The 25987-nt window shown below is 40.4% G+C and overlaps 1 protein-coding gene across 3 annotated transcripts in view; it reads right to left on the bottom strand.

Moving 5' to 3' along the window:
* Positions 1-25284, bottom strand: part of ccdc85ca (coiled-coil domain containing 85C, a) — a 39310-nt gene extending 14026 nt beyond the window's left edge. Inside the window, exons 1-2 of one of the 3 annotated variants that reach the window (XM_083551114.1) lie at positions 25174-25284; positions 23588-24526 (exon numbers count right to left, since the gene is read on the bottom strand). In XM_083551114.1, coding sequence (XP_083407240.1) covers positions 23588-24293 — 706 coding nt within the window. In that variant the 5' untranslated portion in view covers positions 24294-24526; positions 25174-25284. Of the gene's footprint in view, positions 1-23587; positions 24527-25037 lie in introns of all 3 variants that reach the window. The other 2 variants (XM_083551113.1, XM_083551115.1) reach the window with 2 other exon arrangements.
* Between the last annotated feature and the right edge of the window lie 703 nt (positions 25285-25987).

Below are 25987 nucleotides of genomic sequence, written 5' to 3'. Positions count from 1 at the left end.
ACAATGATTTACACCATTACAATCATCCCAACAGAATCACTGCAGTTAAAAGAAACTGGATTATTGTACACATATACTCCCAGAGTTTTTTGGTGGTCTGGGTGGTGCCATAATCCCAAGAGCACAACTAACCTGAACACCCAGCATCCCACAATTCCCAGAGAAACGATAAACAAAATAATAGAGAAAGAACTGCAATGAAGTGAAATTGGGGACAAACCCAGCAAGAGCAAAACACTAAACATTAAAATCTTTATAATTATATAATCATTTTTTTGCATTATTAGTAGTAGTAGTAGTTAAATAATACTATATAAATTTTTTAATCTAGACATTATAATCTGTTTAAATTTTTGACCGAACTGCTGTTTAAAGCTTCAGGAGAATCAGGAGGAGAAAAAAAAGGCTGTGGCTCCGTCGAGCCGTGTGTTCTGCTTCGCATTCTCCGCATGCGTGTCCTGACCTCGCTATCCGAGCGTGATGAAGTATGCACAGGCTGGAGGAGAGTGACAGACATCACACGCACCCTGTTTCATACACGCTAACGTTCCTACATTCCTTTATATCTACAAAGAGGAAGACCTCAAGGAAGATTGGAGTGTTCAGTCAGCACCAGGTGGAACATGTCAGGTCTAAATTAAAGAGCAGGACATGGAGAGAGCTGGAATTACTACACTGTACTCAACACACATTTTATTCGGGTTTTTTTTTTCTTTTTTCTTTTACAATTGTTTGTCTGATGCAAAAGTTTGTGCCCTTCATAGGTTCACTGTTTTTTTGTTTGTTTTTTTTACTTTATAGCCAAATAAATTTGAAAAAGTTAAATATATATTTTTTTGTTTGTTTGTTTTGTTTTTTCATATGATTTTTTAAAGCCACACACAAAAAAACCCCAACCCATTTTGGGTTTGTGTTAAATAGTGTATGTTGGATTGAGGAGCTCATAATGACAGCATGAGTCATTCTCAGGGTCAAACTCCTGCTGCTGCTGCTGCATTCTTTTACAAACACACAGTTTGTATCCCCCCTTCGCCCTTCCCATCCATCTCCACGCCTCATTAGCTCGATCCTTGAGTCGTCTCATCGAACCCTCTCTCTTTCTCTCTCTCTCTGTGCTGTAAATCTGTCAGGCTCACACCTGTCCCCGTATGCACTCTCGCTCTCTGAAACCCATCAAGGTCACCACCGTCCTCAGTCTTTCAAACAGGACTCTGCTCTTTTACTTTTTATGACCAATAAAACATGCATGATGGCGCCTCTCTCTCTCTTGTCCCCTGCCCCCGGAATTGCACGGTCCCGTAGTAATCGATTATCTCGCCGCTCAACCACCAGCAGGGGTCAGTAACATCTCGTTCACGTGTGTGGTGTCCGCGTGAGCGGCAGAATCACAGAGGGACAGTTTTAAAAGAGCCATTAACACCGTAACACTCTAACAGAGAGAGCAGTGAGTGTGTGTGTGTGTGTGTGTGTGTGTGTGTGTGTGTGTGTGTGTGTGTGTGTGTGTGTGAGCAAATAGCTGCTAAATAGCTTCTCTTGGTGATGGCGAGAGTCTAATCTGAAGAACTGTATAAGAATGAGTTTGAGAAATTGTTTGACTGCTTTAAAAACAATTGTTGAAACTTTAATTCATGTTTTTTATCCTTTTCTAATTACTTTTATAACGTAAGCAAGTTTCATTATAGGAGCTATCAAGAGTCATTCCTTTACCTTTTTCTTATTTAGGGAAACTAAAAACTGAGAAACCCATGAGACAGAAAAAAATCCCACAGATTCATTTTCTGCATTTATTATTCATTATATATTATATAATACATTCAATTGCGTAGCTATTCCCATCCCTACGGTCAAGCCGTTACTATGGTAACGATAAAGTATTCAAAGGTGCACCCCGATTTGCAGCGTTATCTTTTGTTACATAAAAGAAAGATAAACAGTATATAATCACAATTCATACACAAAAGGGGCGTGGCTTAGCACCGTTTCACCATCCCCCTGTTGCCCTGAAATATTTAGAGCGATTCTCTTTGAATTCCTCGTTACTCTCTAATCTAATTTGAGTACGTCTGATCAGCTGACCCCGGAACGGATTAGAGACGACATCCTGATAGGCCGAGCAGCCCGAGCCGCGAGTCTCAACCTCCTGCTGCTGGCCTGAGGAGAAACAGAACTGGGGAGCATGCAGAGAGAAACGCCCCTCTCCTTCATCAGCGCCGTGCTCTTTCATCTCTGTGGGGCTGAACTGCAGTAAGAAAAAATATAATCGGAATCACGCAGGCTTATCTTTATTTTGCTTTAATTTCGACACTCTGTGGGACTCGGATGACCACAGGCTCGTTATCACAATGGAGCAATGGCCTGCATTGTGTGGCGGCTCCCATTGTCGGCGATGGGAAACAGGCAGGATTAGGCTCTTAAACTCAGAGTAACACGCACACACACTCACACACTCACACACACACACACTCACACACACACACACACACACACAAAACACCGAAAAACAGGAGTGACTCGGTTGACATGAACTGAAACTGGACTCCAATCCAAATTACAATCGAGTTTTTTTCGGAAGGGAAAGAGTGAAATAATAATAATTACTGTAATTCGGACCCAAGGCTGCACATGGATGCCTGTCATTTGGGGATATTTTGTGTTTAATGGTGGTTTGCAATTAGTAAAGAACAAAAATTCTCAGGTTAGCAGGCAACAAGACCGCAGTATCGGCATGAAAGTTTCAATAGTCGCTCGGCTTGAGCAAACTGTACAGACGAGAAGGTATGATGTGATATACCGATCAGGCGTAGTCATAACCACCTGCCTAAAATTGTGTTGGTCCCACTTTTGCTGCCAAAACAGTCCTGTCCTTCAAGCATCAACAGCATTAACTTCTTCAGCAATTTGAGCTACAGCTGCTCGTCTGTTGGATTGGACCACACGGGCCGGCCTTCAGTGTGATTCACCTCACCCCTCATAATTTTATAATATCATAAATGCCTGATCGGTGTACAAAAACACCAGTAGAATTATCTGATTGAGTAATTATATGATGCAGGAGTCATAACTGTCTGATAACAGGAAGTGAGGTGATCAGCAACAGTCCTAAATTGTATAATCTCCTTGAGACCAAATGAGACCTAATGGCTTCTCGTCATCCTTCTTTGACCCTTTGATCCTTCTTTTTTCTCTCTCCATCCCTCTCTCTCAGTCAAGTTAAACATGCTTCTGATGTACCAGTGACTAGTGTTTCTGTCCCTCTCCTCAGATCTGCTTGCTTCGTCCCGGCCTGCCTCTGGATGGTGTTCTCCTAGTTTGGAGGCAACTCTGTGCAGCTGGGGATGGTTTCACCTCAGCGGCTTGAAGATGGATTAGGACTGTAGTTAATGTAAACAGTCTGCTTCACTGACTCAGGATTACAGATTGCATTTGATTACAATCATTGCACACCTCAACATCGTTTAGCTGTAATAAATGGACATTCGGTGCCATCCAGATGACAATGAGGTTCCCTTTTAGGTCTGGTTTCTCTCAAGGTTTCTTCCTTATGCTATCTCAGGGAGTTTTTTCTTCACCACAGTAGCCACCGGTTCGCTCATTAGGAACAACTTTACACTTACAAAAGAACAATCTTATTTATTCTTCCTTACCACATTATCTGTGTAAAGCTGTTTTGAGACAGTGTGCATTGTTAAAAGCGTTATACAAATAAAAATGACTTGGCTTGAATTGTTGCTGCTCTCGTCACAGAGAGGCGTAATTAGAGAGACAGCGGGGTGTGGGACAGCCTCAGACAACGTCTCTCTCCATCACGTCTCGTACCGGAGCCGTGACCTACTTACAGCATAGCGCTTTTGTTCCTCCTGCTCGACATGAACAAGCGTCATACTCGGTGCACTGGAGCCTAAAACCGACTACATGATCCGCTCTTTCAATGAAGTTCGAAAAAGGTGCATTACCTCCAAATAATATAATAAAAAATGGATTTTTGTGGATTATTTAAGAATTAATGCATAATATAAATAAACAGTGGTATGTCACGTCTCAAGGAATCGTGTGATTGCACTGACGGGCAATGAAGCAGATTCAGAATTTAGAGGGACCCAGAATGAAAAAGCCTTTCCATTGAAAGTCCTGGATTCAATAAAACTCTCGTTAGCTCCGCTATCCGACCTGCTGCTGAGATCATACGTGAAGGTATATACTATAAAAACAAATGTGCATGTCCCGGCCATTGGAATGATGTAAATGAATCCAAGATGTTGAAGCGGGGCTGAACAAACAGTGGTGTATTGTTGCTCGGCCATGCTGTTGTCCTCTCCCTCTCTCCCTCTCTCCCTCTCTCCCTCTCTCTCTCTCTCTCTCTCTCTCTCTCTCTGGTGTTAAGTATTTCCTCATGAAACCTGAAGCTGTGCGACTTTCACTTGGCCTGGATTCAGTCAACAGCACACACAACCGACCGGAGTTCTCCTGCAGCTCACTGATTGCAGTATATACTGAATCCATCAGATGTGAAGAGAAGGAATGGAGGAGACTGATCCCTGGGCCTCAGTGGAGAACAAAAGGGGCGAGTTTAATGTCCATTAAAAGGATTTTTCTTTTGCTAAAAGCAGCGTGTAAAATCGTACGGCGACTTCAAATCTACTCACCATCCAATTAAACATGTAAAATCAATATTTACATTATGTCACGTGACGCATCAAACATCTGCCAAAGATTTATTTCGCTTCCACTCTTGAAGCACGCGTGCCGCCCAAAACACCTCGAACAACGGAGTGTCGCCATATGTCAAACGAATGTCATGTCAAACGTCTCTGTGGCAGATTTGCCCAGTTTCACATTTGCTCTTTGTCCTAATTTGCTGTGATAAAATCGCAGCCGCGGTAACGCACGTGGTTTTGATACCACCTCATACAACAACCAAATGGTGTGATGTGGCCTGATTAAAAAAATAAAACATAAAAATTTTCTTTAAGCATGACACCTCGTACGTATCACGAGTACATGCAAGTCACCAAAAATGAGAGCTTGGCCCGCTTTGGATTGTTGCAGCTACATTTCTGTAAGAGCGAGTGTCGTTTCATTGGAGGTCCATAATTAAATCTACGATGATGCACCAAATGTACAGTAATGTAGCTACGTGTTCATTGCTGTCTATTAAAAAAACATTTTCTATCGTCATCTTTCCACTCAACTTCTATTAACAAGGGCAAGAAAACTTGGGATCGGGGGAAAACGTAACCACTGAGTATATAAAATTGCAACATTGGAGACTCCTTTTAGAAATGTTGTCCAAACAAAAATTCCTTCAGAGATTACGGGTCTGTTTTAACACCTTGTACGTTTTGTATGTTTATAGTTTGGTAAAGCTACCAAAAATCAACTGCTTGGCAACTGCCCCTTTGTATTGCTGCTTGCAGCTATATTTCTGTAACCCATTTAGCTACCTGTTATGTTTATTGTTAACAGTAAAAAAAGGTTTGTGTCTAATCATCATCTTTGCTCTTAGTTTCTTTCAATGAAGCCAAAAGAAATTTCACTTCGTGTGGGAAAAAGTAACTCAGAGTGTTATAAAATGCCAAAACTGGAGACATCAGGGTTTATGCTGGTGAAAATAAATCCAATAAGAATCAAGAATTCGTGGGCACTGTTGAAACAAATCTGTTGAAACAAATCTATGTTCTCACAATAATTTACATATGACCTCTAAACATGAGATAATAGATCAAAGAAAGAGTCATTTCATTTTAGCCCCTAGCATCCGATCCGAGCTGTTTAGGTAAAATCCAAGCCGGTGTGATTGCGATTGGTGGACATTCTACACCTAGCCGATGCCATGAGATGTGATCTGACGCCAGATACACTCGGACTCACATTCTTTAGTTCTGTTAAGATCTGAATCTGTCAGCAGAGCAGAGCACCCGCACCGTTCACAGGTATTTTTTTCGAAATACAAACTATTTTTATGATGTGATAAGATTTGCTCGATCCTGGTTGGCCTTGAACCCTATGTGTTTGGAAAAACGTAACAGAAATGGTACTTTGTACTATTAAAGTCACTTAAGTCTGTCTCCAAAAAACTCCAGGAGCTGGCAAAGTTAAATCCGCTAGTTAAACCGAGAACCGTCTCCTGTACACGCCTGGAGTTTTTAAGTGCCAGCTCCCTCATCAGCCTTCTTCCAATGACACTCGGAGGTCTCGTTCCGTCTACTTCCTCTGAAAGGCCTGGGAGAGCTGCGGGAGTTCATATTGCACAAGCTCAGCGGGAGAAAGATCAGCTCGAGCTAATTTCAATCATTAACTACGTTACGAGATATCCACCTCCCTCCCTCTCTCTGCACAGACAGCGCTGAAACACTCTCCCTGGAAAAGTCCTTCAATTTAATGGGGCTACAAAGAAAAAAATCCTCCAGAGAAGAGCAACAAAAACCATTTCTTATCTAAGAAAGTCCTCAATACGAAAACTCTGGCAGGTAATTTAAACCAATCCTGTATCTTATTCAAGTAATAACTTGAGTAGCAAACTTGTGTGTGTGTCGTTCTAGGAAAATAATCAGCCTTTAAAGGTGGTGAAATGACGCCAAAGAATGGTAGTTCCATAAAGTGTTTAATTCACATCATATTTTTCTGTTTATAATGAATGAACTGTAAATGTAAAGTTAGTTCCTGTTAGCACTTTTGTTATAACAGCTATAAACAGTCACCAACCATGTTGACACTGGAAACTGCTCCCAAAAATGCTAACCATTTCAATAATTCCCTTATCCTGACAAATCAAAATCCAGAATTTAGACCCTGATTTTACACACACAAGGTTTAAATACTAGTTTTGTAACATGCCAACAGATGGCAGCACAAGGCTGCACCCACAGTCACAGGAAGCACCAACCTTCATAAGTCAGTATGCCAAAAGACATCGTCCTGTGTACATTGGTGGCTGTGACCACGGGCGTTACCGCGTCTGCAGTTTCATCATGGACAGCAAGTTAGAACAAATTCTGCATGAATCTGGGCAAATCTGCCACACCGATGTTTGACATGATTCGGCAAGTTTCCGGCGAGGCTGCAATAAGTAGTTTGAGGTGTTTTAGTGGAATTGCATCACGAGAGGAAAGCGAAAGATCAGGAGAACACCACCTTCGAAAAGAAGACTTCCAGGACACATTCCAGACGGAGCAGGAACGCTGGGAATCCTCTAGATTTTGTGGAGATTTGTGCTACAAGGGTGTTAGTAAAGTCGAGTACTGATTGAGGTGAGGTGAGGTGAGGAGGCCTGGGGTGCAGTCGGCCTTCACATTTATCATTTAATAGGGTTGAGGTCAGAGATCTATAGCAGGAGATCTTCTTTAAGCCGGCTTTGTGCACAAGGGCATTGTTGATGCTGGAAAAGGTTTGGGTCTCTGAGTGCCAGTAAATACCGGGAAAGTCAGGTGCATCAATACTTTTGTCCATTTAGGGTACATACAATACATGTGTAAATATTTCAGTTACTACGATTTTAAACATAAAAAAAGTGTTGGCCAGGTCAAGCATATCAGGCTTCACCTGATCACCTGATCAGGCTTTAACGTGTTGTTGAAAGATGCGAGTTCCCATGTGTTCACAGATTTGTGGTACTTTCTGTTATACGTACGTGTGTGTGTGTGTGTGTGTGTGTGTGTGTGTATTCTGCTTTGCTTGACATTCTTGATCATTCAGGTGTACTTACTGCTAAAGCAGAAGCGGTTTAATTTCCTCAATTCATCATGTACTGGTGTATTAGTAAAAAAAAATCCCACAATTCATCATGTACTGGTGTATTAGTATAAAATCCCACACCTTATCTACCTGAATTATGATTACACATTGCTACAATTCTCTCCTTCTACTTCTGCCTCCTGACAGCTTTATTCCATTTATCTCATCGAATAAATTAAAGCCTCGACCATTCGCGCTTATCAACATCGACAAAGAATGCGACGGAGCGATAACGCTCATAGCTATCGCATCTTGTCACTCTCGCTCGCTATCTCACGCTGTGGCATTTCGAAATTCGCACCGGACACATTGTGGCATGTCAGGCAGACGTGGCAGGAGGGGGGGGGGGGAATGCCGAGAAATGCACGTGAGACGGGAATGGAGCGTCTGCTCATGTTACACAGCCTGTGGGAGCATCCGAATGTCAACAAATCTTTTTTCCTGCATTCGCAAATAAAACAGCAGCAGCAGGGGGCGGGGGGGGGGGGAAGGTGGTGGTGGCGGGGGGGACTGACAGGGGTGTGTGCAGTGTCCTTGTGCAAGCTACTGTCACTAGTCATCCTTTAGCACTATAAGGAAAGAGAGAGAGAGAGAGAGAGAGAGAGAGAGAGAGAAAGCTATGCATGACTCGAACATTAACAGCAAGCATTTTAATTATATAAAAATTGGAGTTTGTGATCTTCGACTTTTTAATGACATACGCACACACAGACCTGTTCTGTAAAAACAGCAGCCAGAAACTCCCCAATCGACCCTCCAGCACCCCCCAAATAAAAGCATCAGCTGCAAACTTCCTGTTGTTGAAATGAGCAAGCCTTCGTTTCCACTGACCTCATAAACGCACAACAAAGAGATTAAACATTGAGCGGCGCTCGGCGAGATGAATCTCCTCGGTTCGCCATCGTTCTTCCGTTCGCTCTGATTTAATCTGGTTAACTGGAAGCAGAGCGAGTTTGGTAATAATGAGGTGAATTGATTCGTTCTGTTGGGGCTGCACTAGATCTTACTTTATTACTGGGCAGTGCCGTGCGGTGACTGTGGGAAATAATACGGCGTAAAAATGTGAATACGAAGGCAGAATCTTCTAAGAATCATACCTTTACAATTACAATTTATAATACAATTCAATGTTCATTATTATGTATTATTATATAATAATGATTATTTGCAACAATATTATAAATTCTTTTTCACTGATGTAGTGTGAGATTTTTTTTTTTTCCGACATAGCACTAAAAGGCCTCATAATAACCTACGATTACGAGATTAAAGTAGGAAAATAAAGAGAATAAATCGCAATATTTTGAGAAAAAAAACATACGATTCAAAAATAAAGTCGAAATATTTTAACCCTGGTATACCGTGAAGTGTTTAATTGTTCATATATTGACAGCAATTTGCCAGGCATTACAATATATTGTTTAAAAAAAAAAAAAAAAAAATTTTTTAGTTTCTGTCCGTTTCTAATTATGTCCAGTGTCATGGATCCATGTACCAAGTCATCGCTTACATCAGAACAATTTGGAATCTTAACCTCATGATCTATTTTGCAAAGTTAATTATATATAAAAGAAACTAAAACACTGACACTCGAGGCTCCTTTCATAAATGTCTCCAAACAAAAAAATTGACCTTATCAGTGAAGACTCTTTGATGTGAATGAGCCGTTACTATAGAAACAATTACATCTGCACCACTCCTGTTATATAACTATTAATCGACACTTTCTAATCAATCAGATTAGAGTTATATACGATATCGATCCAACAGGCTCACAGACTGCTCGAGTAAAACACCACATAACTCCACAACTTTGAGTGCTACATTCATACTGAGAGACTCAGTGGAGAACAGAAGGCAACACAATCAGCATGTAAGTCGATACGCACACTCAACAGAAGCGTCCTTTCTACTAGACTGTAACACAATGCTCGGAGATGCGACGTCTGGGCTAATGAGCCTCTCCGTGTCGTGGGGTCCTGAGGTCAGGTTAAACACAGACGCCATGTTTTAATCCTCTGTAAACCTGTAATCATCCCTCATGGAGGGAGAGGTGGATTATAAGATGTACTTAATAGAAATGTGTACAGTTTTGTGTATTTAACACCCAAAATGTATGACGGAAAAATTAGCACGGGTACTTGTGACGATGGTAAAGCTGCAATTTGTCATTTTTTGATGGGTATTTCTAAACAATTATTTCAAAGATTTCGGAGAGAGCTGAAATTGTTTCGACTCGATTTAATAGATAACAGTAGCTTTAGATTAATATTTCAGGTTTTGCATTTTGCTGGCCTGGACATTTGCTCCATCCTGGCTCTTTCCCTACAATGAAACTAAATCTAAATTTCACAAATGTTTCCAATCTAATTTGCATAAGCATGAAAACATAGCACGTAAAACTTACAAGCCGCAGCTTTAAAATGTGTATGCGATACCTAAAAAGTATAATCTGAACCATGTAGCCTTTTCTGATGTTATATGACCTATAAAAGATTAGAACCGACACACCTCCCGTTTGCCCAATTACAGCAGAAAGAAAGAAGAAAGCTTACAAACCCGATACGCTTATCAGCTCTGCTACCTAAACATGTGAGGAGAAAAAACACGTGACTTTAGCGGACTACAGGAAAGGAAGGATGGAGTATTTCCTTGCCTCAGTCGCCACGGCTGCTCATCAGGGATAATTGCACACCATTCACCTTGACTGTTGATTTCTGTAAAGCTGCTTTGAGACAATGTCTGTTGTGAAAAGCGCTATAGAAATAAACTTGACTTGACTTGACTCTTATGACCAGTGTTCAGAGAACTCAGAGATGGGACTTTCGTTTGTCCCGGCTTGTGCAACAAGTCAGTTGGTATTAAAACAATGCCGAAACGAAACGATTAACTCAGTCACAGATTTCAACATTCTACTTTTTTATCCGTTACATTTAATGTTGCTGAACAGCCATGGATCAAAGCAGCTCATCAGCTTATCATGTATAAACATAAACTCCTCTGTTCTTGAGATGTCTAATAGCTATTTTTGGAATAAGTTCTAACTGCCTGTTAAAAACACAAAGACACTGGAGACTCCTATTATAAATAGCACCTGAAACATCTCACCTGTATAAATGAATACATGCTTTTGAATGGGAAGGTGGCAGTTCAGTGGTTAAGATGTTGAACTTCTGATTGGAAGATTGCGAGTTCAAATCCCAGTGCCACCAAGCAATCTACAACTGCTCTGTTGTATAAATGAGATAACTGTAGGGGCACGTCTACACTAATCAGGATAAATTAGAAAAACGGCACGTTCTTCTGAAAACTCTCCGCGTCTACACTTTTTTTTTCAATCGTTTCACAGAAGTTGTTCATCCACAATGAAAACTGTACTGTGCATGCGTAAATTGTAAAGACGATCCAATCCGAGTCATTTCCGCCTGCCATTTATTTACTTTCCGGATCTTCGAAATGTCGCGGCAATGACTAAAAATGCGTCACTGTTTTTTTTTTTTTTTTTCAGACCAATCCGGTGAAAGAATTCAGCATTTGAAATTGCAGCAATTGCTTTGTGCTGCGTTCAACAGGTCACCTGAAAACTTCCCACAACGAAACGCAAAGTTATGTCTGGGAAACCTACTTCCTGTTCCAGCTGTGAAAAAAAAAAAAAAAAAGAAGAAAACACACAACACGGGCAGGCGACCAAAACTAACTCGTGCTCAATAGCAGCATGTGGAGAGTTGTGTTGTTTTCATGAAGCATTTCCAATCGGAGCCATGTGTCTGGCAAAACATTATTTACTTATTTCTCTTCTAACGCAACAGAGCAAATGTTGGACATGATTACGGCGTAATATGTAGCGGAAAAGGGCAGAGCTACACACACTTGGCATTGAGCTATTGACGTTGCTGAAAGGTAAATATGCAGTCACGAGGTAAATGTGTATGAAAGTACGTATTAATTCCAGACTGATTTTTCTTGTCGTAGTCCACATGCGTGTTTTATTCGCACAATGAGAGGTGCCAGCGTTATCGTCCGCAGATGTAGCACCACTTCAGACGCGAAGGAACGTGACCGGATTGTTTTCATGTTAAACTCTTTCGTTTGGATCAATAAATAAAAATGCGATCCATATGACTTTCATAGTGGTTCCTTTCTAGTTTCTTCCTAGTGTAGACTTCTCAGACAAACCCTTTAGTCAAACACTGGGGCTTGTTGCTAGGATACGCTTTTATCAATACCTCTTATCAATGTTATAATCTTATCAATACCTCGGTATGTCGTGTTCTGCCTTCGCTTTTCATTCTCCTGTTTATTTCTGAATCAGCTCCTTTACATTCAGCAGAAACCCCAGAAATCTCACACTGTTGACTCGCGTTTGAGAAACAGGTCTTTCACACGGAACAAGCACGAAGCATGGATTTCGGGTCGTGTTAGGCCGATCGGAGCACCATTTGCTCTAGTCCTCATTTATTCAAATAACAAATCGCTGTAGCTTTAATGCTTTGCCCCCTGCAACTTACAACTCATTAATTATTATCATCTATTGGGTTTAATACTAAAATCACGCAAAAAAAAAAAAAAAAAAGTTATTTCACGTAATTTTTTTTTTTTCGAATAAAATAATTTAGTTTGTTGTGTTGATTTTGATGCCAGTTCTAACAAAAACGCTCTTTTTGTTTCTAAAGTTATGACATGCATTGATATGGGCAAAAAAAATATAATAATTTACATTCACATTTAGATGGTCCGATTTTTGCTTCAATAAAATCAAGAAGAAAAAAAAAAAGATTAATAAATAAAAAAAATAATAAATAAAAAAAATAAGTGTTAAATGGTTATTGTACTTATAATTGGATAAAAAAAAAAAAAGAAATAAAAAAAATATATATATATTTGCCATTTTTTGCAATTGTTGCCACACAGTGGTGGTGGAAAAGGAATACAAGGGGTTGCTGAGTGGTTAAGATTTTGGAAGGTTATGAGTTCAAACACCACCGGGTCCTTAAGCAAGGCTCTTAACCCTCAACTGCTCGATTGTATAAATCAAATAAATGTGGATAAGAGCATTTGCCAAATGCTGTAAATGTATAAACCCAGAATGATCCGGATTCATATTTTCTCAAGAATCTAAGAATCATGCAGCCCCATTGGTGTAAAGGAATTAGGGAGGAAAATTTTTTTGCTGGCTAAACAGAGTTGTTTTAACAAGATCAACAAACAAGTCCCCACCCTGCAAACTGGTAATTTGAGTGCTCCATTACTCACTCATTTACTATCAAGCAATCGAGCTAAGCAGATCAGAACGCACATCTCCGTTGTCAGGCTCAGGTTTGATGGGGGTTTTTGGATGTTTTTTTGTTCGTTTTTTTATTTTTTATTTATTTTTTTTTTTAAATCAGCTGTGTAACTGATTATATTTCCGTGCACCACGGTTGTGAAAAGATGAAGACACAACAAAGCGCTGCAGCTCGGCGTCGTACAAGTACACACACGACTCGCGAGAGCTTTTTTACGCTCCTTCATCTGTGCGCTCTGTGGGTTATGGAGAGATCTTGGACAGAGTTCAGTCAGGAAAGTAGGAGGCTGTTAAAACGGGTTTTCAGCGAAGGCTGCGGAGATAACATGGACATCCAATTACAGTTTGAGCGAATTCCTGAAATGCCTCAGCACAAAGCGTACCTGTCAGTCCTGGGACATAAAACTCCCAAGTTTTTTCCTGAAGTAGCTAATCATACAGATCTAACCAGGCTAACATTATGATTTTTGCTGCAGAACTTCCCATGCACAAAATACTTTCTTCAATAAGGAATGAAACAGTGTGATAAAGTGGAGCTAGTCTTGCTACCTCAGAATTCTTTTTTCAAAATAATACTTTTACACCAGAGAGATTTGTCTGAACTAACAATTGCATTGTCTAAAATGGCACATTGCACATTTTATTCATTTATATCTACATTTATAGTAGCTGTAAACAGTTTTTCCCCCTCACTGGCTACTCGAAAAATCACTAAGAAATCGTAGAAAGCAATTCGGAAACTTTTTAGTTTACGAAGGAAAAGCTTTCAGGGTTCAATTCTGGTTTCCAAAAATCACTAAGACTGAAGACTCCTTCCATAAAATGTCATGTGATGCCTCATTCACCGATTATATGAGTTACTATGGAAATGATAACCTATCAGAACAAGCGTAAATATATTTTTCAACATCTTTCCCAAATAAATACAGAGGTATTAGCCAGGATTGGTTTATATGAAAAAGAGATGCACATAAAAAGCTCTGAAACGTTTTAAAAAAAAAAAAAAAAGAAAAAAAGGTGCCATATCAAGGTTGCTGGATTACGTTGGCAATTAAAATTATATTTTCAAGATTGCTGGAGCTAATTACCCCGAGTAAAAGAGAGAAAAAAAAAAAAAAGGTTGCTGAACTTTGTCTGATCTGAAATAAAAAAGAACAAGTCTAATACTAAACGATCTTAGTCCACTGAGAGGAAAATGTTTCATTAAAGCCTGTCCTGGCATTTTACATCAAACCAAAATGATCAAGTTCGATTTTTCCCTCACGCGCCTTTTTTATCACGGGCCTCATACAAACATCACCCAAGAGTAGACCTCAGCCAAGCATCAAACCGCCTGAAGACTGTTTATAATCCAGTTACAGAAAGCTGAGCAAGCCTGGAGGAAATCTGCGTGGTTATATAACTCACAGGGATAAACCTCAGCTTTACAAATAAGCAAAATGAAATACCGAGCACCCAGAATGTTGGAGCAGCACTCTCTAAAGCCCACTGAGACTTGGCAGGGATGTGAGCGGGGCTAATGGAAAAAGAGTATTAAAAAAAAAAAAAAAAGAAAAAAGGAGCCTAAAAGGTTTTGCAAGACATCCTTATCAGCTGGGCGGAAAACAGAACCCCCACTAGTTTCCAAATCGTTTGTGATAACGGCACTCTGACACATCAACAACTTTGAAAATAAAAGCAGTTATATGATTGGTGGAGAGATAAAATGATTGAGGGGAAAAAAAGGGTGTTAGAGAAAGGGGAGGAGGAAAAAAAAAGATTTAGAAACAGGCCCAATGTCGAATGGGTTCGGGTCTAAATGGGATGACGTTATGGCTCCATTCTCGGCGGTGGTCTTGAATACCCTTTCCTCCTTTGTGCTTTGAACAATGCGGATGGACAGATGGCCCCGGTCTAAACCAGAGGCACTCAGCCACTCTCAGCCCCCCCAAAGACAACACACAACCCCATTTCCCATCAATATGGAGTACACCAGGGTGGGGGTGTAGGTCTTTAGAGCCTTCTTGTGTTTTAGAGCAAAATTCATTTACACAGCACTGGACATAATAGGGTTGGCTGAATGTCTCTAATATGCATGAAAACAAGTCTTTTATCGAGTAGTATTTACATTACAGCCCAAAGGATATCTCTTCCCATCTACTGTACCCCAAGGCCTAAAAAGTACTTCTTCACATACCTCTATTTTCCCCTAGAACATGTCACTTTTATTCAGCTCTCTATAGTATCTGACTGCTCATATTCTTCTTACAATTTTCCTCTAGTTTTACCCCCAATGCTGGATATTACCCTTTTCTACACATTTATTTTACCCCAATGCTGAAACACTACCATCTTTTTACTCCTCCACCTTGTACAACAGTCTGAAATTGTTCCTCTACTTAAACCCCAAAACAAAGAAGCTACCTACATACCTTCTATACCACTGACAGGTGGTCTTCTTTTATTTTACACAATGTCCAAAACGGAACCAAAATCTTAACAGTCTAAAAGGTCATTGCTTGGGTCAGTGGGACAATAACAAAAAAGTAAAAAGGGGTGAGTCATGACAACCTGATTAATTTCTCAATGTCTCAGTCAGCGATTACTGAATCACAAGCTTGGACATGCGCAAGCCGTAAAAACAGATACATACAAACCCAGAAAGAGGCGGGTGATGGATTAACGGATTTTCAGATTAAAACCAAAAGCTCAACAGGCCTAAGACAAACCAACTGCTCGCTTTAGTGGATTTTCTGTGTCGGGCAAATACAAATGTGTCTCCACTTGACAATCTTGAAATACACAAACAAAAATCTCTACCAAGGTAAAACTAAACGAACGGCAATCCAGACCTCCAGCATTCCATCCAATGTAAGACAAAACAATCCATCCTGCAAGACAAGCCAAAAGTAAAAGCTGCTTGGAGAGTAATTTCTAAAGCAGAAACCTCTACTCAATCCTTTTCGCTCGATCGGGTCGAATTAAAGGACATGAACCACAAACCCTGTTAGAGAACTTCAAAATAGATCTGATAATATCATTTGATCATAGGGAAAAAGGAAATGTATACGCTACAGTCCTCAAGGACACGTAGACCTGAAGTATTATGCTGAGCTCATGGTTATGGAGACATGCGATAAAGATGAAAAAGTAGATGAAAGCTGACCTTGCTGAGATTCGGCAGTTAAACCAGTACTTTGTCTTGATTTAAAACACACCACCCTCTTATCTGCTACCTACCAATTTAACCAAGAGACCAAATGATAGGACTTATCCCACAAAACCTTTCAAGCCTTTCGTATAACCCGAAAAAAAGAATAAAATAACTCTTGCTACAAAAATCTTACCTCAGAATACCAAAAGGTACATGTTACTACCCTTCCATTTTAGTTCACAACCCCAAAACGTACCTCTTTCTACCCTTTTAGTTTACCTCAGAATACAAAGGGACCTCGATCTATACTTAGCCCATTTCAACACCTGCATCTTAGTCCATGTCTTGATCTGTCAGGCTCTTTCATCTAACCCCAGAGCCTGAGAGTCCATGTCTTTGTTCTAATCACTACATCTTATCACAGAGTTCATATGGTACCCGCTCCTACCATTCAATCTAACCCAAAGACCTAAAACACTTTTAACACCCTGTGTTTCTAGTACCCCAGAGAAAAACATCCATTACAACCCAAGCCTGATATCTTCTTGTGCTACTTTATGTTAGCCCAGAGACCCAAATATACCAATACAGTGCCTTACGTTTTACCCTACAACTTAAAACGTTGACTTTTTACCACCATCATCATACCTCACTATCTATTGCCCGAGCCCATTACACACCTCTAAAATCGACTCCATATCATTTCTTCTTGACCAGAACTTAAACGCAACTTTAATACTTCTGTCTTATACCAGGGCTTAAAGTTACCTCATTATACCCTGAAATCTCAAAGATCACAATTCTACCCCTTTATTGAACCCCAAAACCCAAAAGCCACAGCCCTCAATAAAGGCTAATGATGAGGAACAAAACTCAAATCTCACTCTAATCCCCCAAACATACAAGAATGCTTAAAATGCTTGCGCATGCCTTTCTACCCTTCCATCTTACCACCCAGCTGAAGAAACTACCACATATATGACTTCATCATGGCTCAAAAGCTACCATTCACTTCTTTTAATCACTTTATGGCCTATAATGCTTCAATTCAGTGGTTTGCTCTGACCTCACTTTCCTCCTCTGGACCTTATACTTCCCACATTGTAAACTTGGGAATGGGGAAAATGGATCAGAGAGACAGAGAGAGAGAGAGACAGAGAGAGACAGAGAGAGAGAGAGAGAGAGAGACAGAGAGAGACAGAGAGAGAGAGAGAGAGAGAGAGAGAGAGAGAGAGAGAGAAGGATGATATCATATGACAGTACTTAATTTAAGCTGGGTATATATTCTTTAGCTATGGACAGAAATTGAAAAAAAAACTGTGCTCATATCAGTTTTATGCACTTGTATTTATTTAGTTCTAAATGAAATCTGATCTGAGACAGGCGTAACCAGTCTCCGACCTGCGCGACAGGTGTTTTAGCAAAAACAGAACAAAAAGTAAAGGAATTTACGACTTCATCAATCTCAGAGCCAGATCTGTGAGCTAGAGGCGATGACAAAAAAAAATGATCGGCCGAACCACACTCTTAAGGGAACACATCATCGTCCGAGCCACATTGGAGTGTGTAAATAATTCCCATCTATAAGTGTGTACTATACGGCCAAAAAGTGCAAATGTGTATCCAGGAGATTTATTAGAGCTCCAACACCAAGTCCATTTTGTACACGGATGCATCTAAATGATGAACTATTAACAATTCCAACCAGCTTTAATCAGACCTCATGAATCAAACGTATTTGATCTTGCCTTTCCATGACTACTAAATCCTCCACAAGGTTTTCACGAGTTGCAAATTCCTACCCCGTGCGATCATGCGAGTTTTAAATGTGTAATTCTGCCTCGATGGCACGTCAGCCTGTAATTATTAGCTGGCAGTACCAACACCAGCAAAATCTCTCCAGTAATCTCCAGGCTTGTCCATTCAGCATTAGCAGATGTCCAGTCCAAGTCTGTCCTCTCTGATCATGGCTTTAAACTCAATCTATGACATTGATTCTCAAGTACCGAAAATTCTTAGAAATCCGTACCGTGCCACAGTTTATCTCAATAACATAACAGTGTATCATATCACCCATCCCTCATCTAAAGCAAAAAACCTCCAACAGCTAGCTATCTTCTGCTACTGATATGGATCCTGTCCAGGCCTCCAGACCCCTAGATCTAAACAAGGTTGAGTATTATCACACTGAGACCCTTTTCAGTCTCTCAGAGCCGCAAATAACTCACAAGAGAATAACAACGTGGGCCAAGAGCATCCTGGTGACAAATACGAGGACCGTGGGATTGTTTTTCACTGGTGAAAAGAAGCTGAAGCGAAGCACCTTGTTGGAAATTTGCATCTTAATAAAAAAAAAGCGCCAATACGAAGAGGAGGTCATTTTCTCGTCGGAATAGCAAGCATGGAAATTTGTATACGTAAGATTCTGTAAAGTCCATCGCTCAAGAGATTCATGAGCTCCGATAAGTGTTTCTGGGTTTGTTGTCTCAGGAGAGCGGTTAGTAACAGCCTGAGGCATGAAGGCCCAATTACAGGGCCATTTAAAACCAGCTCTGGCAAGACCACCTGAGAGGGAGTGCACGCCTTTGTCAGATTATTATTATTTTCGAGACGATTCACAGTGCCAGGGAGTAAGCAATAACCTCGTTTAACTCCAGATTCAAGAGACTTTATGGAGGATCTGTCCTGCTTCTCATCTTCATGCTGCCTGATGCGATTCGAACATCGTTTGCTACGTCTTTAAAGCTACACACGACCAAACAAGCAACAACACGCAGAGTTAAACGCTCGGGCGCTAGTTAATCCGACCCAGAGAATTTCCAAGCGTACAATTTCAATTACTTTTATCGCTTTTGAGGGGTGACGGATTTACCAGACAAACAAGATAAATCACGATGGAGGTTATGGAGAGCGATGAGACGTTTACCCAGTAAATTTCATTGCTCTAATTATAGTCTATTACACACACACACACACACACACACACAAAGTCTAAATGATCTCATTTCAGATGAGGCCCAATAGACATCCTTAAAACTTGAAAGCGTATTCGTGTGTCATGGTCATAAATCGGAATAAAGCGCGCGACTTAAAGACCTGATGAATGGTCGTGAGAGAACAACGTAAAAAGGCTTTTCACTCGACTCATGGGAAACGTGACGGTGTAACCCCAGCGTGAACCCAAGCACCACCTCCAATCCATAGAATGTCTGGGGGGGGGCGTCTGAGTCACAGTTTTATATCTCAAAAGAACTGATAACAAATATTAAGGCATCATAAAAAAAATGCTGTAATAAACCACTGGAATAATATAAAAAGACCTCATTGGGGTGCAAAGGTGCAATTCCTTTATCATTATAAACACTTTAAAACATCAAAAGGTTCAGGTTGAATAATATGACATACTGTAGGTGTCAATATAAAATATATATATATATATTTTTAATATAATTACCGTTGCAATTTTTGAGGGCACACATATTTGGTTATATCTTAGTCTCCAGTGTCAGAGTAACAGTTCGTTCTGAATTTCATCCTCTCATTGTGTGCACATATTGCGAAACGGCAAAGGAAACGTCAGCATTGTCTGGTGCGTTTCTCTTCATTCCTCCTCAGCCCGGGGAGAAAGCTCTGTAGGAGCGCCATGCTCCGCCCGACAGGAAGCTTGTTGACTTTAGTGGGTGGCATTATTATTATTTGAAAGCTGCTGGCATGGTAAAAACAGAAAACGGCATTACAGGTACTGGGAAGATAAGGCAGCGACGTAACCGGAGCAAGAATTCTAAACATCTTTTAATAGTGCAAACATTGTTTCGATGGAGGACAAACCGCAAGCGTTTTATATATTTTTATAACGAAACTCCAGTGCGGAAAACCACATGAAGGCTTTTTTTGTGATGCGCGTTCATTGTAAATAGCAGCACGAGCTGTTGTGTGTTATATTTAGGTCTTTGCCTGAAACTGACATTTCTTTGTTCGTGACCTGTCGAGTGAGTTTCACCTGCAGGTCGCTCCTCAGAAGTATGCGGTGTTGAATAATTCATTTTCCGCGGAAGCAGCTCTATAACAAGCACGCCTCAATTCAACCAAATCTTACATCTACAGCATTTCCAAGACTTACAATTACCATTGATACATCCAAGTGATTAAGGGTTAAAGTCCTTGCTCAAATGTCCACTAATGGTAGTTTGGTCGATGCTGGGATTTGATCTCACAACCTTCTGATCTTAATCTTGAGTTACCAGCAAGAAAGCAAAAAAAGACAGATTATCGACCAAATAACTTGGTGAAACGTGGTGGTGGTGGTAGCGGCGACATCATGATACAAACAGCATGCTTTTGCATAATAAAAAGAAAATACAAGCAGATCCACAAACCCTAACTCTTTTATGCAAAGCTGCATTTGGCATTTTAAAAGTCTAACAGGATGTTCTCCAGTGATGAGGGGAAAAAAGCTAAGAACTTGGTGAAGCATGGTGGGGGTAGCATCATGGTATGAGGCTGCTTCTCTTCAGCCGAGAATAGTGCTCTAGTCAAGAAATACGGTAAAAACCTGCCAGTCTCAGAAGATTTCACCTTTCATCATGACATGATGACACGAAGCTTGAACCCAAAGTACAAAAATCTATCGAAAAATCTGCAGAATTATTTGAAGAAGGCTATGCACAGATCATCTCCTTACAACATGACAAATATAGAATATTTCTGCAAGAATAAGGAGAATAAAAAACACCTCACAAATTTGGTAGACCCATAAAGGTGGGTTTGTGCCCACTACCATCTTGTGCCCACAGTTCTACACTACATAAACAAAAATATCGGGACACCTCACTTTTCCCACCAAAACTCTTTTCTTACTATAACCCTATTAAACACCTTTGGGATGAATGTGAATGCTGACTGCACCCCAGGCCTCATCTCACCTACATGACTTAACTAACAACCTTGTAGCTAAATAAATCTTCACAAATCTTAGTCCAACATCTTCTTCGAAAAGTGGAGGATATTATAAACAGCAAATGTGGAATGGGATGTTCAAAAATAAGTACATAATCCTACAGTCAGGAGTCCACAAACTTTTGTCTATATCATGCAAAAAAAAAAAAAAGAATCAATACCACCAAATAAATGAATGAAGAAACAAAAAAATCTAAATATTATGTTGCTCATATTTCCTCTATTGAATGTTCAGAGACAACTTGAGCTGCCATCATGTACTCGACTTCAACATAACCACACCTTCAGACTTTGTAATCTCACCGGCATTTCCGTTTGAATAGACAGGCTCGAGTATGTGCGCACGTGTGTGTGTGTGTGTGTGTGTGTGTGTGTGTAAAATCCTGTTATGTAACATTAACTCTTAAAAAAAAAAAAAAAAAAAAAAAAGAGTATGAGCGATAACTAAGGAACAGAAGAGTCGGAGGAGCGCTGTTATCCCCTCAGAAGTTAATTATTTTCCTGCAACAGCACATCCTGAAGAGGTTTATCCCTACAGCAGTCTGCCTTGGTAACCTTCCTGTTACTATAGACACCATATCACAAGTGGAATTTACAGGAAAAGCACTGAAGGTTGAAAGCAACAAACTCTTAATAAATAGAAAATACAAGGCAGTTCCACAAACCCCGACTCTCTTTTACGCAAAGTCCGGTTTGGCGATGACCAGAAAATGTTCAACGCGGTGCATCAGAAGGGGGTTACGTAACCTGACCATACCAGAGTTCACACACAAGCGATTATACAATCCCTACACAAACAACTTTTAACAATGTTAAATTTTAAAAGCACACCCACACACAAACACAAAAAAAAAACACCATAAAAATGCTCTATGAATATTCACAAATATGCTAATAGATCGTTCTCTCTAGCAATGAGGAAAAAATGGCTAGACAGCTCCTTGGCTGAAGTCTTGAGTGAACGGATTTCCTCATAAGTTGTTCACTAATGCATTTACACAACAAATGTCAGGGAAAAAACGCACATCCTACGTTCACGCCATTAAGTTCTATTCTAAGAGGACGACGCTTTGGTGTGCATCTACGGCAGCTGAACGACTGATCTGTATTATTGGAACTTTTTAATATGCCACGTGTTGACAGGGTACTTAAACGATGAATAAGGCTCATGGGTTAGAAGGTCAGATGTTCAAGCCCCAGCATCTGCAAAATTGACTTTTGGGCCCTTGACTAGGGCCCTTAACCCTCTCTGATCCACAGGTGTGTATCACGGCTGACATGCCACTCTGACCTCTAACAAGCTGAGATATGCAAAGAAAGCACTATGAAATTCTGTTATGTATACATGATGGGGAAAAAATACATTATTATTTACATTAGTTATTCCAGTGTAAAGACCTGTTTCTGTGCACACATTAACGCTGAACCCTTGCAGGCTGTGAGAGAGCTAAAGCTCCAGCGAGGTGTCCGCTGAGTGAATTTACAGCACAGTACACAACCACAGAGAGCATTAAATCCTCATTAGACCCGATTTTACAGGCCATGCTAATTAGTGCTGTGCCATCTGTACAGCCAGGCTGCTGCGAGAGAGAGAGAGAGAGAGAGAGAGAGAGAGAGAGAGAGAGAGAGAGAGAGAGAGAGAGAGAGAGAGCGCCGTCTCGCACGGCCATGTGCAAACAAAGCCTTGTGCACAGGGTAAAGCCCGAGCCAAGGTCCGTACGCCGTCTCCAGGGTTACTCCCGGGAGATCAGTGAAGGCATCCCGTATCATCCACTTAACAAAGTTCCTTTACAGGCTGAAGAGAATCTGGGTTTGAAATCGTTTTTTATATACAAACACACACATGTATTAAGGGGACATGAAATTTGAGGACACGCCTCAATACATCACAATGGTTCAGTTCACTGTTTAAAAAAATTGTAACTTCAAATTGCAGACTTTTTAATGTGATAATTTGTTTTTATTTCAATATTTTATTTTTGAATTTGCTGAAATTTGCCTACAACTGAAAGTTTTAACCCTTGCTAATAAAAACTTCGAAATATACAGTTAACCAATAATAATTGATAGGTTAGCTAGAACGTAGGTCGCTCTATGTTCACGCCAGAATGCGCTCGTGGTGCTTGTTTTTTGACACGTGGGGGTGTTACTGTTGTCCCCAATAGGCGTGGCATGTCCAGCATTTTCTTTGTAGTAGATATTAACACAAATAAAATAACACTTCATTGTAACTGTTCTAGCTATGTGCGATCGCTCGCGAAGCCCCGCCAATCTGTTCCTTCAAAGCTTTTTCCTTTTATCTAATGACTTTAAATGAGGAGTTGTACTGTACATGACAGGATGTGCAGAAGTGGCTTTCCTCTCATCAAACATCTCAACTTGTGTGTGGGAACTGAAAAAACATCAGACCACGTGACTGGAGTGGAAAGAAAATGGTGAATAGGTTGGTAGCAAAAGTGGAAAGTGTTTTACGCTTTACTTACCGTTCAGTCCATTCGGGATGCTCCGATGGAGGTGGTTAGTTGACAGATCGTCCATAGACCTTCTAATAGCCGTTATTTTGCCCTCAACAGGTTTGTGACCGTGACCATGATGGTGGTCCGGGCTTCCAGCGCTTCCCGTACTAGACGTACTGCTTCCGTCCCCCACATCCCTTACGTTATTTGTACCCCCGTTCAGGTTGGTCAAGCTGGACTGGCTGTCTATAGAGCTTCTCGACCCGGCGCCGTTCCTCTCCTCCTCTAGCATGATGAGTATCTCCTTTAACTCCACATTCTCTCGCATGATGGTCTCCTGGTTCACCTCCAGCTCCTTCAGTTTCTGCTGATAGAATCCGACCTCCTTCCAGACCACGCCGGCCGTGTACCTGCCGAAGCGCTGCCACTCACGCGACAGCTTTTTGCCCTTTTGCCGGTCATCATCCAGAAAGCAGCACAGCTCCCTGAGCTCCTGGTTGTCATCCTGCAGCTTCTGGTTGACTTCTTTCAAATTGCGGATCTCGTGCAGGTGAACCTGGAGTCTCCGGTTCACGTCTCGCATCATGTTCCCGTGCTCCACCATTAGGCTGATCCTTTCGCTGTCGACCCTGCGGAGCTTTCGAACCAGCTCATCTTTGCTGAGTCTGAGGAGTTCCTCGTCTGAGATTTTGCTCAAATCCTCCCTCGGGACTTCGCTCACATTTTTTGCCATATTTCTTTTTTCCGTTTGATGGATGGATGGATGGCTCTCAAGGGAAAGTGAAACAGTATCTAATGATGCCTACATAAATGCAGTAGATCTAAAATTACACCCATGGTTTGAAGATAAATTCCAAGGAGTGGGAAACCTGACAAGCCAAATAACACGGAAAACTCCTCCTTCGTCCTGGAACGTCTGATCTTCAATATATTTAGGGTGAATTAGACTTTATGGTCATGCATGACCTGCAGGATGCAGAAGAAATAAAGAGGACAGAATAAGAGAATAAACATGTGCCTGAATCACTGCAGTATATACAATTTGGGCTTGGGTTGCCAGATTAAGCTGATTAAAACGACGTTTAATCATGATCTAAACCCTTGTATAAACGCTCAACCCTTCTTAAAAAAATTTCATAATTCTCTTGGACGGATTTATTTATTGTACACAAATTATGTTTGTATAATTGATATCAAGGAAAATGTTTGAAATACCCCAATCTGGCAATCCACAAAAAAAACCTGGACTATTCAGTTATTCCACCTTTTTTTTACACTCCTAATTGAACACAGATGACACACTAAGTAATGCTGCTATACTGTTGTCATTGTATATAATGTCATTTCCACGCTTATATCTTTGTACTTTAACATATAGACAGTCAAACGAAATCACATCAATCCCGCAGAAAAGCAGTTCAGCCTTCAACACTGAGCAGCAGCGACACTTTCAGTCTCCCAGATCGATATTTCTTACCGTGACGTCCTGTCCAAATATCCGGTTTATCCTTAAAAAAAGAAATGTGTAATGAGAGTAGGTTATATAAATCGCAGAGAGAGCAGGTGGGTTCCTACAGAGAAAGCGAGAGAGGAGAAGAAGAACCTGCCCTTACCCATGCAGTGATCCTACTAAAGCACATTGAGAACTTCTTAAAGGGACAGGAGCCTGAAAATTCCCTGAGACCTGCAGCCGTGTAGCTCCGCCCACCGCCTGTTATACGTAACAATTGTCAATTGTCACAAGAACAGTGACGCACTTTCTATCATTAAAATTCTTAATTTCAATTGGCTGAAAAGGTTTTTTGTCTCTCAAAACCGTTACGTGTTAATTTGTATATTTACATTCATGACATTTGGCAGACCTCTTTTTTTTTTTTTTTTTTAGAATTGTACAATTTTTAAAAATTTGTTTGCAATTAAAATTATTGCATTAATACAACAGGGTTAAGAGCCTTGCTCAAGGGTTCAGCAGTAACCACATGATGGTGCCGGTATTTGAACTCATTACCTGCTGATCAAAAGTTAAACCAACCACAAAACATAAACCGACCTATTACGTCAGTCCCTTCAATTTAATAATTACTATATTACTACTATTAAATTGAAAAAAATTAATAATAATGTACATGTACTGTACTGTACACTCAACAAAATTGTGAACTACTTGTCATAAATGTTTTATTTGCTACTTTAAATGAATAATACAATAATAAAATAGTTTTTCAGACATTTTTACATAATTTACTGGTACAAACTCTCTTTTGAAATGTTACTCCGAACATAGCGGCTTCTCACGAACTATTTACAGGCTGTTTTTTGCAAAAATCACTTTACATTTGTCACCCGACCTTTCAGATAACAGCATACCCCCGCTTTGTGTTTAATTAAATAAACTAAACTAACGCAATCTCAAAATTACTAAATCAA

This window comes from Silurus aristotelis, assembly GCF_946808225.1.
Source record: "Silurus aristotelis genome assembly, chromosome: 9".
Lineage (NCBI taxonomy): Eukaryota > Metazoa > Chordata > Actinopteri > Siluriformes > Siluridae > Silurus > Silurus aristotelis.
The sequence above is the reverse complement of the archived record's forward strand: the minus strand, read 5'-3'. Positions and strand labels throughout refer to the sequence as shown.